Source organism: Cervus elaphus, chromosome 1 (genome assembly GCF_910594005.1).
Source record: "Cervus elaphus chromosome 1, mCerEla1.1, whole genome shotgun sequence".
NCBI classification, from domain to species: Eukaryota; Metazoa; Chordata; class Mammalia; order Artiodactyla; family Cervidae; genus Cervus; species Cervus elaphus.
Window position 1 is genome coordinate 21313671 of NC_057815.1, and position 19089 is coordinate 21332759.

Genomic DNA, 19089 nt, shown 5'->3' on the forward strand with positions numbered 1-19089 from the left:
CCCAATCAGGGAGAGTCCCCACTCACCCCAATCAGGAAGAGCCCCACTCACCACAGCCAGGGAGAGCCCCGCTCACCCCAATCAGGGAGAGCCCCACTCATCACAGCCAGGGAGAGCCCCCACTCACCCCAATCAGGGAGAGTCCCCACTCACCCCAATCAGGGAGAACCCCGCTCACCACAATCAGGGAGAGCCCCGCTCACCACAGCCAGGGAGAGCCCCCACTCACCCCAACCAGGGAGAGCCCCCACTCACCCCAACCAGGGAGAGCCCCCACTCACCACAGCCAGGGAGAGCCCCCACTCACCCCAACCAGGGAGAGCCCCCACTCACCCCAACCAGGGAGAGCCCTCACTCACCCCGATCAGGGAGAGCCCCCACTCACCCCAATCAGGGAGAGTCCCCACTCACCACAGCCAGGGAGAGCCCCCACTCACCACAGCCAGGGAGAGCCCCCACTCACCACAGCCAGGGAGAGCCCCCACTCACCACAGCCAGGGAGAGCCCCCGCTCACCCCAACCAGGGAGAGCCCCGCTCACCCCAACCAGGGAGAGTCCCCACTCACCCCAACCAGGGAGAGTCCCCACTCACCCCAACCAGGGAGAGTCCCCACTCACCCCAATCAGGGAGAGCCCCCACTCACCCCAACCAGGGAGAGTCCCCACTCACCCCAATCAGGGAGAGCCCCTGCATAGCAACAAAGACTGGGGCCTGCAGAGAAGATCCAGCCCAGCCAAAAATAAACAAAAATTAAAAGAAAAACAATAATCTTTTGATGTTCTGACTACATAGTTCTTGTTGTAAAAACCTCTGTATATCTGGATTCCCCTGCATATTGCCTCTTTGTAGCAGTCTCCCAGCGTCACCTGAGATGCTGTTTCCCAGGCTTAAGTCCTTAGTTTTGTACACCAAATAAAACGTAACTCTCAACCAGTAAGCTGTGCGTTGTTTTCAGTCGACAGATAGAGCAATTTAAATTAGCTTTCACACTCTTTCACTAGCTCCTCGGAAAAACACTTCGAAGGAGTTCCTACTACGTTGGCCTGAGTCCCACTCTTCTACATCTAAGCCTGAATGACTTAGGTGATCATTTTTTAAATGTTTATTTAATTCTTTTTCCATTTTGAAGAAGCTTTAAACTTACAGAAAAGTCGCAAGAAGAGTAGCAAGGTCACTCACCCAGAGACCTCATCCGAGGTCTGCTTTATGCTGATCACGTCCTTTACAGTAGAGGATCCCAAAGGCATCTGGTCATCTTGGGCCTCTAGGTTCCTTCCGCCCAGAACAGCTCCTCAGCCTCTCCTTGCCTGTTGTCGACTGCAGAAAAAAATCACATCCAACCCAGAACTCTTGAGATTCCTTGCTCCCAAATTCACCTCCCCTAGTCTTTATCTCATTAAAAGGAAAAAAAAAAAAATGATGTCCACTGAGTGCTAACATGTGCTAAGATGTCTGACACAGTTCCAATGGCATTAAATGTCCTAACATTTAATCCTCAGAGCATTTCTAGCAGGGATGTATAATTACCACCATTTCTATTTTCCAGATGAGAAAGGTGAGGCACAGAGGGTCTGAGCACAAGCTGCAGACCCTGTCAGTAACCTTCTCACAGTCCCTTAGCTAACATCAGAGGCTGTGTGTGTTGTGTTGTTGTGTCTGACCCTTTGCAACCCCATGGACTGTAGCCCACCAGGCTCTTCTGTCCATGGGATTCTCCAGGCAAGAACACTGGAGTAGGTTGCCATTACCTTCTCCAGGGGATCTTCCCAACCCAGGGATCAAATCCAAGTCTCCTGCACTGGCAGGCAGACTCTTTACTATCTGAGCCACCAGGGAATCCTATGCCAGAGCTTATCTACAGCCAATTCCTATCTCTTTCTGGGGACATTTACAGTCTGGATGCTCCTGAAAAGGAATGTCCCAAGAGTAACTTCAACCAGTGAAGACAGGAATTACTAGATAAACGGCCCAGTTTCCTCCCACTTCCTGGGGAGTTCTGAAGTACACTCGACATAGAGTCTCAGGGGTCCTCAGTAGGGCCGAACCCTCTGTGGGCACACAGTGGTAACCTTCTCGCTATTATACCCTTTACTGACTTTCTTCCCAACCCTGGGAAATGACACAGGATGCCCCTCTTGGCACTTCTGAAGATCACTGCACCTAAGTCATTCTTTCAGTGTCTAACTTCTGCAGGAGACCTTAATTCCCCAAAGTCACACAGATACTTAGTGATCAAGTTAGGACTGAAACCCAGACAGACTGTCTCAAATTAATGTTCAAAATTGCCATGCCTCACTACATTCCCTCACCATTTGCTCAGACATAACAAGATTCATTCCGGATTCTTGCCTGATCTATACCAGATCCATGCCATCAGCAAGCCCCAGAAGCTCGCTGTAGGTATATCCCAGATCTGACATGTTCTTCCCACCAATGCCCCAGACAGGAAGCATATACCAGAGTCTCCTAGCAGGCTGGTGAGAACACCACTCGCTGGGCCCCCAGCCCTGAGTTTCTGATTCAGTAGGCCTCGAGGGGGCCCAGAAAGTGACAAACCCCACAGTGAGGCTGATGCGGCTGGTCCAGGGACCAACTTGGAGAACCCTTTTCTAGCCACCACCAGTTCTTGCCTGGACACCAGGCTCCCAGCTGGTCTCCCAGCTTGGACTCACACGTTTCCAGAGTGGCCAGTCACCCTTGTAGACACGCTGGCTGCAGCATGGGGCACCTGCTCAACCCACCCTCCAGGCCTCCCCATCCCGTGGAGAGCCTGATGCGGGAACCCAAGGCGACCCTGGCTCATCCTGCAGCCGCCCTGACCCCCTCCGCCACACACCCCTCATCCCCTCTGCTCTGGCCTCTGACTCTTCTTGGCTCTGCCCCAAACAGCCCAGCTAAAGGCTTTTGTGCTTACCGTTCCCTCTACCTGGAATGTTCCTCCCTCTCCACACAGAAGAGACTCACTCCCTCCTTACATTTAAATCTCTGCTTAAATGCCTCCTTCTCACTTCTGCCTTCCCTACATCCAGAACAGTACCTGACACATGTAGAGGATTCTCAAAAACATTTTTGAACACATATTGAAGAGGGGGGCTTCCCTGGTGGCTGAGGGGGTAAAGCGTCTGCCTGCAATGGGAGAGATCCAGGTTTGATCCCTGGGTCGGGAAGATCCCCTGGACAAGGGAATGGCAACCCACTCCAGTACTCTGGCCTGGAGAATCCCATGGACGGAGGAGCCTGGTAGGCTACAGTCCACGGGATCTCGAAGAGTCTGACATGACTGAGCAACTTCACTTTCTTTCGTTCTTTCTTGAAGAGGGGGATGGTGGGAGATACGTGTGGTAGATCCCCCAAAGTGATTGAATTCATTTTACATGCAGATAAAACTCTAAAGGAAAATAAAAATGGAGATTTCAAAAGAAACTTCTGGGCCAGATATCAACTTCCAGAAATTGCTGACTCCTCCAGAGAAATAGATCTGTAATTTAGAGAATTGACTGCTAAAATGATTGGGCACGTGGTATGTGTTCTCATGGAACTTTTGACATCCCATCCCTCACACAGGCCGCAGTAAACACACTTACTATCCAACCTCAGAAGCTCATATTAGTGGTCCTTGCATTACAGGCCCGGGATTTTAGAAGAATAAACAGAATGCTAACCATACTGACTTGTGTGTCTCCATAGTACTTGATCTAAGATAAACGCAGCTGCTGGCACTCCGCCTGGGACTCCTACAACCCGCCCCTCAGTGACCCCTTCCTGCCATCCTCGGTCCCCTCCGGTTCGTGCTCTGTGCTTCAGAGCAGTCTTTTCTGGAAATGCAAGCCCCGTCACGCCATCCCCGGTGCAGTAACGCTCCCGTGGCTTCCCATCACAAACCCCTAATGTCTAGATGCCTCAGCCTGGCGCACAGGGCTCCATGACGTTGCCCAGTCCACCCCTCTCTGTGCCCTTTAAATAAACCGAGCAAGCTCTCCAAGCTCTGCTGTGGCAGCCCCAGGCTGGTGCTGGGCGTTCTGTTCACCTTCTGCCTTCTGGGTTTAGCCCACATGTGGCAGATCTGTGCCCTGCACAGATCACTCCTGCCCTTGGACCTCAGCGTGGGGCAGAGCTCGCTTTCCTGCCTTGCATCGTGGCCCGCAGCTCCCCCAGCAAACGACCCCTGGCCCGCCTGGCTGATGCAGTCATCCGAACTGTGGGTGAGAGGCGTCCTCAAGCAGACAGGTCTCAGCTACCTTTTCCGCTGCGTCTCCTGATGCTGCCCCCAGACAGACTCGTGTACAGAAACGCCTCCAGTTTCCTGAAGGAACGGATGCCTTTTGATAGCTCCTCACCCCCCATTCCTTCCCCTCAGAATTTCCCCTTCCCGCTTCCCTCACCCAGTCCTCGCCTCGCCCGCCTTGCGGGTGGACTCAGCTGAAGCTCCACTCTGCAGGGAGCCCACTCTGACCCCCCACCCCCCACCCCTTCCCACCTCCATTCTCAGGAGCCCTCTTCCGCCCTCATCCGGACCCTGAGATACCTCTATTATCCAACTAATTATGCCGGAGGACTCTTTGTGTTTACCTCTAATCCTCTCCCTGGAGACCCAGAGACCCTGGTGGGTAGGAACAGGTTTTATTTACCTTTTGTACCTCAACCCTAAGCCTAGTACCAGCACATAGATTAAATGCAAGAGCTTTCAACTGGAGAAACAAATGAAGAATGGGCAAATAAATGTATAAGTAAAATATGCCATTGAGTTCATCATATGGGTTTTCTCAAATACAAACGGAAGGAGTACATGGATATAGTCTTAGATGGTTCACTGGTTCTTTTCTGTGGTATACAAATGTCATACTTGTTTCAAGCAGAGTTGATGTACATTATAAGTATAAACATACCATACAGTGATTCACAATTTGTAAATTTTTAGTTATTATAATACGTTGGCCACATTCCCTGCGATGGACACTATTTCCTTATGGCTTATTTTTTTCTTTGTAGATTTATCTGTTTTTACCTTTTGGCTGCTGTGGGTCTTTTGCTGCACACAGGCTTTCTTTAGTTGCGGTGTGCAGCCTTATTGTTGCGGAGCAGGGGCTCTAGGTGTGCCGGTGTTCTAGGTATTCAGTAGTTGTGGCGTTCAGCCTTAGTTGCTCTGGGTCATGTGGGATCTTCCCAGACCAGGGACCAAACAGTGTTCCTTGCATTGCAAGGCCGTTTTTCTTTCCACTAATTTATTTATTTTAATTGGAGGCTGATTATTTTACAATACTGTGCTGGGTTTTGCCATACATCAACATGAATCAGTCAAGGGTGTACCTGTGTCCCCCATCCTGAACCCCCCTCCCACCTCCCTCCCCATCCCATTCCTCAGGGTCATCCCAGTGTACCAGCTTTGGGTGCCTGGCTTCATGCATCAAACCTGGACTGGTGATCTATTTCACATATGGTAATATACATGTTTCAATTCTATTCTCTCAAATCATCCCACCCTCGTCTTCTCCCACAGAGTCCAAAAGTCTGTTCTATACATCTGTGTCTCTTCTGCTATGTAGGGTCATCATTACCATCTTTCTAAATTCCATATATATGCATTAATATACTGTATTGGTGTTTTTCTTTCTGACTTACTTCACTCTGTATAATAGGCATTTTTCTTTAACCACTGAACCACCAGGGAAGCCCCCCTTGTAGCTTATTTTATACCTAATGGCTTGCACCTCTTAGTCCCCGCCCCCAAATGGCCCCTCCCCCTTCTCTCTCCTCACTGATGACCATTAGCTTACTCTATTTATCTGAAATTTTCACTATTTTTTTTAAACGTACGGTTGAATTAGAGGAAGATTTACAAACACATTTATGTATAAGACCTTCGGCCTTAACCCTACTGCTGTCATTTCTCCAGGTATTCTCTTTTGCCTTTATGTACAAATATTTTTTTAGCAGACAGAAACAAGTTTGCCCAATTTTGTGATTTCCTTTTTTGGTTGAAATTGTTCTTTAATATTTTATGCATTGCTGTTTCCTTTCTAATGGCTAAATTATACAATCTTGAGTTACCATCACTTACATAACCACTTCCTTATTTTTAGACATTTAGGTTGTCTCCAAGTTTTTGCTGTTATCACTAAGAATAAAATAAACACTTTGGCTTTTATTCTTTTAAATTATATTCTCAATGAGAATTCTGAGGATTACACAAAATGTTCAAAAAAGTATGAACCCTTATATGGTTCTTGATACATAGTGATTTTAGGATTATATCAGTTTGCACCATTTTCACAAGTCAGACATTCAAAGTGGAGTATGTTTATTTGAGAAGTATAAAAGAAAGACTATGTAATGCTGGTGGCTGATTTGCTAGGAGCCTGTCTCCTTTGCAAGGCATTCTCCCAGACTGTGCCTGAACCCCTCACAAGTCCAGAAATCCAATCACTTATCAAAGCTGAATTCGCTAGAGATTGAGATGCAGAAACCAAGAATGTAGAAACCAGACCTGGGAGTGCTAGGGAGCTGCCTGGCAGCTGGAGTCAGCCAGGTGGTCCTCCCCCAGCCAACTCGAACCCAGTGTTCCCGAGGACACTGCGTGGCCCACGCACACATGTGTGTGTGCTTCTTGTAAGTGTCAAGAAGACAGATATTGAGATCTGGCAAAATGGATTAAAATCATGGAGCCATCAGTTAGTATCTATAGATACTTCAACTAATTATTTACCCTCCCTAAGGCTAAAGCGTCTTCATTGGAAAAATGGAGTGTTCTACACTTTGGGGGGAAGTGTACATAGGGTGCTTGGCTCAAAGTGTGGTGTCTAACAAGGGTTTAATAATACTTTAGGGTAATGTTGCACACGTTTGTTTGATTCACCATATGGGTTAAGTAAAATTTATTCCTCTGAAGTCAATCATTTTTCTTATTCTTAGCTTTAATCACAATCAATCATTCATTCATTCATGAAATCATTTATTCAACTATTTATTGAATACCTATTTTGTGCCAGACACTGTTTTATGTACTAGAGATGTTGTTGCAGAGAAAATATAGAGTCCTTACCCTTATGGTGCTTACATTCTAGTAAGTAGTGCGTGTACATCCTACATTCTAGTACTGTAGTGTGTGTCAGACAAAACACACTTAAACAGCATATAGCGCGTCAATATGTACATTTAGTGATGCGATGCTTTGCTTTTTCCCACACCTGTTGTTTTAATCAGTGGTCAATTCAGTAACCAATGGTATCTTAGAAGTTAGAAAATGCCATATGTTCATTTTTTTATTAATTAATCACAGTATTTCTGGGGGAATTTTTGCAAATCATGGGAAAAAGCAATTCTGAAACCTCCTATTTCAGAATTGGACTGAATGCTAAGCTTCCATAAGCCATTTTAATCCTCTCAACCTCCCTCTGAAATAGATATTACCCAGCTCCCCGATTTTATAATGCAGGAGATCGTTTAGGAGGATTCACAGATTGTAAGAGACATTTTCTGGGTTTGGTTATGAGTTGTTCTTTGACTGCCCAGCACCAGCTTTCTCTCTGGGGGATATGGCCATTATATACATAATACATATGTATAATCAGTGATCTCTGCGGAAGGTGTCCTGCCGCTTAGTGTGGAGACAAGCTTGTGGACTCTGAACGTCAAGGTAAGAACACTGACCCAACCTAAGCAGCAGAACCTCTCATTAAAGACTCTGAAAGTGGTGGGAGAGAGGAAAAGACAATCGGAAACCAGAGCCCCGCAGCGGCGGCCTTGACTGCCCAGCCGGGCCTGTGCCTGGCTGTAAGGTGCCAGGGTCCCAGCCACAGAGAGCTCCTCAGCTTTGGTTTCTGCTGCCCTTATTTCTGCTGGTTCTCCCAGCCTGATGTGCCGGCCTTCCTGGCAGTCCTCTCAGATGCCTGATGTCCTTTAAAAACTGAATCATCCAAACAGATTTTCATAGCTTGAAACTTAATAACACTGACTAATAATACATTTAGAAAATGACCAAGTCAATATTTAATTTTAGGTCTATCTAAAAACAGAACCCCTTAAGTAAGTCAACTGGGCAAGCAGTAATTTATTCAACAATTATTCATCATATGCAGAGCAGGCTCCATCTCAGCAACCTAAATGCTGCGGATTTACTAAAACCCCTATGGAATCAAGGGCTTCCCAGGTGGCACTAGTGGTAAAGAACCTGCCTGCCAATACAGAAGAAGTAAGGGATGTGGGTTCGATCCATGGGTTTAAAAGATCCCCTGGCATAGGAGATTGCAACCCACTCCAGTATTCTTGCCTGGAAAATCCCATGGACAGAGAAACCTGGTGGGCTATAGTCAATGGGATTGCAAAGAGTCAGACATGAGTGATCACGCCATGGAATTGAATTCAGCGAGAGTCTAAAAAAGAGCAATTATTTGCAGTGAACTTGATTCTATAATTTGAAATACTTAGTCCCTTACATTAGTGGTATATTGAAACCTAATTTCTGTATAAACTTTCTACAAAGTCTGCAGGATCCCCAAAACATCAACCCAAACATCAGTAAACATGAAACAGATTGTCAACCTCCAATGTACATATTATTTTTATCACCCAATTTTTCTATAGATACTATGCTTTCCACATTTCTCTGGGATATGGTCTCTCATTTTATTATCTTTTAGTCATTGACTTGCTTTGATATGACTTTTTTAGGTTGGAATGATTTGAATTTAACTTAGTCTTGACACAAAAATTGTAGAAAGCAAATTTTTGCTCCCCTGTGAAGAGAAATTATCTTCTAGGATGAGAAAATACCTAGAAATTATCAATTTTTGCACTTAACAATCAAAGGGTCATACTTGGGAGTATTGGGATTTATTGAGTTCATGCAAATGAAAACTGGATGCTGGAATCTTCTAGAAATATCTAGATCATATTTTGTGTTGGTTGCTCAGTTGTGTTTGACTCTGTGACCACAGGGACTTTGGCCCACCAGGCTCCTCTGTTCATGGAATTCTCCAGGCAAAAATACTGGAGTGGGTTGCCATTCCCTTCTCCAAGGAATCTTCCCAACCCAGGGATCCAACCCAGGCCTCCTGCATTGCAGGCAGATTCTTTACCATCTGCGCCACCAGGGAAGCCCAGATCATACCTTATAAGCAGTTATTTTCCTCAATTTGCATCCAAAAATGGAATTTTGTAAACTCTTTGGAGTTCTGGAAATGAGAGCATTTTCTCTCAATTGGTTCAGAATTTCTTGCTGCCATTCCTCCACTTCCTATCTGCACTGGACCATCATGATAAACTGGAACAGTAGTGTGGGGAGAAAACAGGGGAATGAGATGAGCAAATGGAGGTAAGTTTGAATGAGTCATTCATTCTTTGTTCTTCAATTGTGGCAACTGCTATGAAGTTACAGTAGTAAGCAGCATACTGTAGAAGATAGGAGAATATATTGATGGAAATTTTGAATGATTATTGTAATAATCTTTTCCTTTCCTCAGACCAAAAAGTGGCAATGAGTATATGTGTGTATGTTCATTCATTCATTTATAAAACAACCTTAAGTGAGACTTGTATCATTCATTCTTCAAGGAACAGTATAATTCAGTTAGTTGAACTAGTCTATTAGATCTGTGATTTTCTTTTTTCTTCTGAGGATCATGTTTTGTGTATCTCACAGCATATAATGGAGATGATGTTCACATGTATAACAAATTCTCATCGAGCACCTGGGATTATTCACCAGACCCCCATACATGGCCTATAACTCCACTATTTTCTCTTCATGTAGGAAAGTATATCACCATGCAACAGAGCAAGAGAGAGAGAGATCACCTAGGAATAGGCTTGAATCTAATCATAGTTATTCTAATATCTAACTAAGACATTCACATGTTTTTATCACCTAACAAATATTAGTGTTAAATTATTTGCAACAGGCTTCACAAATGACTTTAAATACCAGAAATGCCACACTGTTGCAGATGGCAAGGGCGATACTGAATACTTTCTGTGACCAGGATGTTTTTGGCATTTTGTATATCTTGTTCATTTCATAATCCTGTTCACTCAATTACTCCAATGGTTTTCCAAGCATGCATCAGAATAACCTGCACAGGTTGTTAAAACATATATCCTGGGTCCCAGTCCCAGAGTTTCTGATTCAGTAATTCTGGGTGGGGCCTGAGAATTTACATTTCCAACAAGTTTCTTAGTAATTCATTGATTGAGCATTCATGTATCCATCAGTCAAACCAGGCAATCCTAAAGGAAATCCACCCTGAATATTCACTGGGAGGACTCAAGCTGACGTTGAAGCTCCAATACTTTGGCCACCTGATGTGAAGAGCTGAATCCTTGGAGAAGACCCTGATGCTAGGAAAGACTGAGGGCAGGAGGAGAGGGGGGTGACAGAGGATGAGATGGTTGGACGCCATCATTGGCTCAATGGATATGAGTATGAGCGAGCTCTGGGAGTTGGTGATGGACAGGGGACCTGGCATGCTGCTGTCCAGGGCATCACAAAGAGTCGGATACCACTGAGCAACTAAATAACAGCACATCTGTTCAAAGAACATTAATTAAAAGCCTACCCGGTGCCTGGTATCAAAGTAAAAAGATAAATTGAACATTATTTTGTAAGAGCTGATATCTACTGAGCACTCTGCTTTGTTATGACCTGATTTACTCCTTTATAATAATTCTTCAAAGTAGGCACTTTTTCCCCCTTTTTTTCAGGAAAAATTACATAGCTGAAAAAGATTAAGTAACCTGCTCAAAGTCATATGGACAAGTGTCAGAACTAGCGCTTGAACCCAGGTCTACTGGATGCAAGTGGTGCCCACAGACATCTACATGCTATGCTATCTCTGTAATGTGATGAGCTTGCACACAATATTACTGTTAGTCTTTTGCAGATTTAAACAAATTGATGTTCAGAGGTTACATAACTTGTCCAAAATCACACAACTAGAAAGTATCTTAAAATTCAATCTCAATTTGTTTGATGCCAAAGTGATTTTGCACCATTTCTGCATGCATTTCTGCATTTTCTTAGTCAAGATCCATCTAAATCAGAGCCAGGAACAAGAGTATGACTCTAGTTAACCAGAGTGCACAGAGAAGGGGGAATTTAATGTCTCAGTTAACAAAGAACATCTCTCTTGCGCTAACTTATTCAAAAGCTTTCTAACAGTTACCAGTGTACCTTGCACCCTAAGTCAGCACAGAATAATGTACTGTTTCCTTGATGACTCAGGATCTTACGTGTCCCAGCACCATCATTATAAGCAGCATTCGTTTCTGAGAAATGTCCAAGTGGATGCAGAAGAAGGTGATTGGGGTGAGCGTGTGGGGAGCCCAGAATTACTAAGGACAAATTAAAGGATATTCCATTTATTTATCTTTCCTGCAAGTAGAATGGACAAGGCCCCAAACTGAGACTTATCAAAGGTTTCAACTGAGATGGGTTCAGATTAATCATGTTTACTGCAATTCGTGGAATTATTAATAGCTGACAAACTGCATTAAAAGTGACTGTTTTTCCTCCTATTGCCACTTGATAAATGGCAAAGAATGAAGCTTTCCCTGACTCCTGTGTCCTACTGTGTTACCCCATCATCAGGGGAGAAAGGAGCTGTATAATTACCTTTTGAGACATGAATCATCCTTACTCTGAGGGCCCAGACCTGTTTGACTCTATAAAAGCAGCTCAAGGTTGAAGTGCAAACATGCACTGTCTCGCGTCCCCCGGGGTTGCTATAATTACCGATCCACCAAGAGGAGATGAAGATGCTCCCTGCATCTGGCCTTGCTGTCCTCCTCGTCACCGCTCTGAAGTTTTCCACCGCAGCCCCCTCCCTGCTCTCGGCCTCCCCCAGGACCTCAAGGAACAACTACCACCTTGCACAGGTTTGTGAATCTTTGCACAGTTCCCTCTTCCCCCTCCAGCCCCAGAAAATCTAAAGGGGATAATAATAAGAAAAGCATGAAAATCTGTTATGGTTTTGAAATCATCTTCTAAGTCCACTGAAGTCTGATGGATACGATTCCCTGTACAGCTAAGACTGGTGTCTAGTATACGCTGAGTGTCTGTGTTGCAAGATTGCCTAAATAAATGAATGAATATCTATCCAGGTATTTTGCTGCACACAGAATTTGAGGGGGCTTGCAAAAATACAGGCATTACAGAAAGACAAAAGAAGTGTTTGAGAAACAACATAGAAGGAAAACTAAGGGAAGAAAAATAAAAAACAAAGTGTAAGATTTGCACAGTAGAGGTGGATTGCAAATTTAGCGCTAAGATTCCTAACAGTCACAACAGAAAGATTTCCTGTGTTCACTTTTCAGAAAAACAGCTCTTATCCTCAGGGCAAATTTGATCAAAATTTGGAGTGAACCGAATTTTTCTTGGATCCCAACCCACTTCTCATGCCAAGGTCTTTCCTCTCTAAATCATATTCCCAAAGTCCCTTATTTACTTACACTTTCTGTACCTTTCTCTTTTAAAATCTCTCCCAACTGACTGTTGGCAAGGATCTAATACAAATAATTCATTCAGCATATCAGAATTCCTTCAAAGACTAAGAGTGACTCCAAGTGATTCAATGTATATTTGCTTCCAATTGTTTTGGGGTATTTTGGGGGGGGAGGGCGGGGGGGAGGGATTTTTTGCTTTTGTTTTTTTTACATTTAAAGAGAGGTGGCAAACTTTAGCCTAAAGAAATAAATCTTCAATGGAGGAATCTCCAACGTTAGTGAAAGGTGTTTAGTGAGACTTTTTTGCACCAGGACCTCTGTTTTGTGTATCTGTCACAAAGACAGCACATTTGTGATCACAGCCCTGCTGGGGACTGCTTTCCTACCTGCCAGGCTACACTCGTGGGCTGCTTCGCAGAGCTGATCTGTATACACAGCGTGTCCCTCCTGATGGCTCACGCCACTCTTCCTTTCTAACTGATCAGTCCCCCGCCCACCGGTCATTCAACGTTTGAATATCAGCCCTCCATATAAACAGCACAGTGGATGCCGAGTACAGACCTGTTGAGTTGAACGTTCTTTGACTTGAAACCACTTTCAGATGAACTAAATTCTAAATAACATATCTCAGAATACTAACTGGGTCTATTTCCAATCGTATTTTGCCACCAGACTTTGCCTCCCTTCTCCTGACATGTAATTGTCACTTATCCAGTTTCATGCCACTCTGATTCAGACACTAGTCTTTGGGGTCTCCAGAAGGAGTGTCATGCTGAGATTAGAACTGATCTGGTGGCTGAAAAATCATGGTTTTGTCCAGGTTCAGACAAGCTATGGTCATCAGGCCCAAACAAGCCACCCTTGTTTATTTACAAATCATCTACTGCATTTGTACCACAATGGTGGAAATCACATGGTGAAACAGAAAATATTATTGGACTTTCAGAAAACAGTTAACTGATCCCATAGTGGTCTATGCAGGAATAAGGTCAGCCAACCTTGAAATAAATCTATCCTTGCTAAGGGTATTGGGAAAGAATTAGGTGTCCTTGGAATGTTAGGGATCTCTAGTGACTCCCTGGGGCTTCCCTGGTGACTCAGATGGTAAAGAAGCTGCCTGCAATGTGGGAGACCTGGGTTTGATCCCTGGGTCAGGAAGATCCCCCAGAGAAGGGAATGGCAACCCACTCCAGTATTCTTGCCTGGGAGATCCCTTGGACAGAGCAGCCTGGCGGGCTACCGTCCATGGGGTCGCAAAGAGTCAGACATGAGTGAGCGACCGACACTGTCACTTTCAGAGTGACCCCTTATCCTTCCTCTCCAAAGCAAGTCAGCCCCCTGCAGTCTCCCTCACGGCATACTTGGGAAGACCTTCGACCAAAGAGCAAGGAAACTTGTTGACACCTGGCAAACAGGCCTTCTCCTGCCTGCAGTGGCCCTAGGCATCAGCTCTGGGCAGGAAAGGGTATCACTCTTCAGCAGGCTGGTATGATCTAGGCAAACCTCCCAAGTGCATCCCAATGACTAGAAAGAATTACTGTCTCACCTTATAGTTTAAAGAAATAGCTAACAACTCAGGCAACAATACAACAAATGAAACAACATGAAAATAGACTTTATTTCATAAAACAGCTTAAGTTTATTCATTTAGCAATTATTTATTTAATGGCTTTCCTGATAGCTCAGTTGGTAAAAGAATCCACCTGCAATGCAGGAGACCCCATTTCGATTCTTGGGTCGGGAAGATCCACTGGAGAAGGGATAGGCTACCCACTCCAGTTTTCTTGGGCTTCCCCAATGGCTAAGCTGGTAGAGAATCCCCCTGCAATGTGGGAGACCTGGGTTTGATCCCTGGGTTGGGAAGACCCCATTGAGAAGGGAAAGAGTATCCACTCCAGTATTCTGGCCTGGAAAATTCCATGGACTATATAGTTCATGGGGTCTCAAACAGTCGGATATGACTGAGCGACTTTCACTTTCACCCTTTCACTTACTATATGCTACGTGCCGAGGTATGTCCTAAGCACTGGAGAAACATCAGTGAACAAAACAGGTAAAGTTCCGTTCTTCCAGCACTGACATGGGGGTGACGGAGGAGTGGGAAGGGCTGGGAGGAGACAAACCAGGCAATCGATAAGTGTCCATGTGATGCTAAAAAATAAATTTACCAGGATGATAGAGAGTTACTAGGGCCCTGGAGGGGGAGAGGGGCATTCTCACCTGAGTAGTCCAGGAAGGCTTCTCTGAGGAAGGGACATTTGCAGTGAACCTGAACTCTGTAAAGAACGATGTGAACCTGAACTTCTCGGTCGTGTGAAGATCTGGAGACAGAGCTGTCCAGGCAGAGGAAAGAGCGAGCGCAGCAGCCTGGGGCAGCAGGCCAGATGGCAGGAGGACACCGCCGAGTCCAGAGTCAGGCCAGCACACAGCGGGGCCTGGGAGCCCAGGCCGGGCTAAGCACCTCCACCCTGCTTGCTTTTCTCTTGGTCGCTCACCAAGAGATAGCAAACGGTTTCCCGTGCCTGGGAAATCCAGGCAGGAAGTGTTTCCAAGTGCTATTCACTTCCTCCACCCAGGAACAGGATAGTCTGTTCTTGAAAAGATAAACAGATTTTTACTTGATTCATTTCATGCTCACTTGTATCTTTTCAATTCTTATTGGCTAATTATCACAAAGGCTTGGAAAATGAAATAATTAGTCTCATCGTCCAGAGTTTTAGCCTATTGTTTGTTTGTTTTAAATAGTAATATCAATACGACATTTAATACAGGCTGTTAAGTTGTCCTTAAAATAATAGAAGCTTTTAATATCACATTATTATGAACTTAAAATTGAAAAAAATAAAAATAAAAAATCTTCCAAATACAAATTGTTAAATTCAGGGGCCTTTACTACCCTTTTACTTTCTGTGCATAAATATATTTTTAAATCATCATTATACTCAAATTTTGGTTCCTTCCTTTTTTATTATTATATCATAATAAAACTTTGATGTTTATATGTTCATAAACATCATGTTTAATAATGACAAATATTTCAGAAAATAAGTGAGCTATAATTTGTCCCATTTATTTTCTTGGCTACATGGAATATCTCCACATGAATAAGATTTCTGTGAACATCTTTGTACATCAGCTTAATCTAAAGGATTACTTTTTCAGGATAGATTTCCAGAAGTGGAATTAATGAGTAAAAGGGTAGGAACATGTTAAGGTCTTTTGATACATTTCAAAGCATTTTCACACTGAGCATCTCATTGGATCCTCACCTTGGTGTGGGAAGGATAGACACCGACCCCATCTCATAGATGAGAAAACTGATACTAAAAGAAATTACAGGAATTGCCCACACTTTTTAGAACCTAGGATTTAACACACAGGGCAAAATTCACACAGTTCCATTTCTGTGACTTTGCCAAAACAGAAAGAAATGTTGAAGAAATCTTATCTTGAAGTTCATCTTCTCTTGAGGAGCACTTAAATCTGAGCTTTAAGCTCGTTCCTCCCAGGAGGGACACTCGGAAGGCACACTTAGTAAGAGCTGGGCGGGATACGAGCTTCTGGGCCTGCTCTCCAGGCCTCTGCTATTCTTACCGCTGGAAAGAGGATCACCCAAACACCAGCGACAGGCTCCTGTGGTTTTCCCAGTGAGGATGAGGAGGTGGAGGCACGTAGGACAGTTCTAGGGAGGCCTGAAATCCTCGACCCAGCTGATCCCACAACCAAGAGCTGAGCCAACAGCACACAAGTGTTAGAACAGAATGCACAGTTCTAGGTGTGCACCTTTGTGCCTAACTGAACATTTTGACTCTGGAAAGCATGCTAAAACCTTGTTGGTAATTTTAGCAATAAAGTGCATAGAAAATATTGGCCTCTCTGTACCACAGAACATCTGATAATTCTTCAAAGAAGCACATTTGCTATATTCTGCCTAAAGAATAAGAGCTCAAATGGTAACTGAACATCCACCCTGTGTCTGGAATTGGGTCAGGCCATGGCCATAGCCGTGAAGGTATCATCACGCCCAGCAGGGAGGACTGTGAGACCCCCGAGTGGGAGTGAGGAGAAGGCCATGGACTGTGTGCACGGCGGCCAGTACTCCATCCTGTAAGAGCCGTGTCCCGCAGGAGCACCCAGTGGGGAGCAGCTCACCCGATCCCTGCAGCAATCGTTACTGATTCTACCTTTACTTCACTGAAGATGGTTTGCATCCTATTTACTATCACTGGCCTTAAACTTCTTGAGCTGCAGGCCTAGCCTCTTATGTGCATTTTGAAGAAGAACCAATTTATTGTAAGAATTTTATAGGTTCATAGCAAATATATATATAAAACATATATGATTTTTAAAGTATTATTCTTAATTCCATCACCAACATATAAGAACTGTTAATCCCTTAGTTTATATTTTTTGAAATACTTTCTATGACTCGGGGCTGGGACTAGGACAAAGGACTGCTGAAGGCTGGATCCTATCTTTATTTAAAATTTTAATTTTTTTTCCACCGTGAATTTTTTTTGCCTTAAGTTTTTTCCAAACATATTGCATTTGATATTATTTTTCTGGATCGCTGTGTTTTTGGCAAACCCCCCCCTCCACTTCCTCACCTCATCCTAGTTTATCACTGTATATCTGTGTGCATTCATGTGCACACATTTCTATTTACAAACTTGGCTTGTACTATAATAATAATAGTGATAAATCTCTTTTCACTTAATGCATATTAAGCATCTTCTTCAGTTCAGTTCAGTCACTCAGTCGTGTCTGACTCTTCGCGACCCCATGGACAGCAGCATGCCAGGCCTCCCTGTCCATCATCAATTCCCGGAGTTTACTCAAACCCATGTCCATTGAGTCGGTGATGTCATCCAACCATTTCATCCTCTGTCAGCCCCTTCTCCTGCTTTCAATCTTTCCCAGCATCAAGGTCCTTTCAAATGTGTCAGTTCTTTGCAGCAGGTGGCCAAAGCATCTTCTTATGGGACCATATTTTGTGAAATCAAAATTAGAGTTTAGAGTGTAACTGTAACATGTAACCTAACAGGAAACAAAATATTTGAAATTTAAACAGCCACAGAACATATGGAGCACAGAGCTCCACACAGAGCTCACCTCTGAAGTCTGTAATTCAGACTATGAGCGTTGTATGACTGCAGCATCCGCTTGAGCAAACAGAACAGCTCAGAGAATCACCGTCATCTTGCCAGAAGAATCAGAAACATAAATGCGTATATCAGATAGCTTAATGAGACAGGGAAATGAAAGCAAATAGTCACACCTCTGTTTCAGGGCACCTCCCCTGTGTTTCAGGGCTCCCTCACCCTTTTTCTCCTCTTGGGTTCTCATCTCACTAAGATTTTACAAAGAACAACCACCAGGGAAGTGAGGTCAGCCTACAAGCAGGCCAAAGACTAAGGGCTGGTTGAGTCCACAGTAAGGACACAGTAAGGACTCACAGCACCTTATCTAAACAAGTGAGTCTTACTCCTTTTCACTTTTTGCTTAACAATTACAGCTTATGTTGATACCAAATCTTTGGGATACAGGAAAGGATAAAGACAAATTGTCACCCGTAATTTTACAACCCAGAGATAAGCAAGATTAATATTCAGATATATTTCCTTCCATTATTTATGTTACTTATGTTCACTATATTAATAAATTATATATGTGCTAATTACCAATACATTGACTAGTGTGTTAGCTTTAAATGTTAATATACAGGCTAACATTATTATTGATATATTAACATACAGATATAATAAACATGAACATAATACATATACATTATATGATTTGGTTTATGTATGAAATTGTGATTATAATCTGTATAAAGGTTTCACTTCTGCTTTTCTCAGTGTATTGCCATTCTGTTGAATCATTATACATGCCACTAAATATTTTTCAAAAATGTGATGTTAGCAGAGGCCTAGTATTACTTCATATCAATATATAATAATGTATCTAACACATTCCCTATTGTTAGATATTAAGATTACTTCCAAAATTTTATTATTTATACATAAATATATTTAACAGAAATGAATAATGCACATAGTTTATATAGAATATAATAAAGCACATGGTTTCTGAATATAGTTCATATGATATACAGATAATATTATTTATATTCAACAAACACCCTATAACATAAATATAAACATTTATGTTTAATAAAATGCAGGTATAAATCTTTAGCTGCTTTCTGTTTTCCTGAAACAAGTTTGGTGGATGAAATTCCTAGGACAGCGGCAGGAGCTAAACCTGCCTTGGCATGACTATGTTCTTCACGTCACCCGAGATGTCATACAGAGTGTTTTGAGTGATACGTTAGGGGTTGTAAGCCTTTAAATGCAAATGAAAACATTATATTTATGACTAATTTTCTAATATTTGCTTCAAGGGACAGTCAGTCCTAGAAAACCTGCCCCTTGAAAAACACCCCACGTATTGAACACACCTGAATTATTTAAACGTCTCAGCCAGAAAACAGATTGACACCTATTACTTTCACATAATATGAGAGATCGCATTATGAGGCCTCACAGAGTTAAGAACATACTAATCTTGCACAGTGTATAATGAAAAGGCAACTCTAATAGCTGCTTACAGAGAAATAGGATAGTCTTTATTTTGCAAACTGGTAAAGACTT

The 19089-nt window shown here is 43.4% G+C and overlaps 1 protein-coding gene across 1 annotated transcript in view; it reads left to right on the forward strand.

Annotated features, from left to right (window-relative positions):
- The first annotated feature begins 11737 nt into the window (after positions 1-11737).
- The window catches only part of MMP20 (matrix metallopeptidase 20), a 57902-nt gene continuing 50550 nt past the window's right edge, over positions 11738-19089 (forward strand). The window contains exon 1 of the mRNA XM_043912095.1: positions 11738-11869. Coding sequence (XP_043768030.1) covers positions 11744-11869 — 126 coding nt within the window. The 5' untranslated portion in view covers positions 11738-11743. The remainder of the gene's footprint in view (positions 11870-19089) is intronic.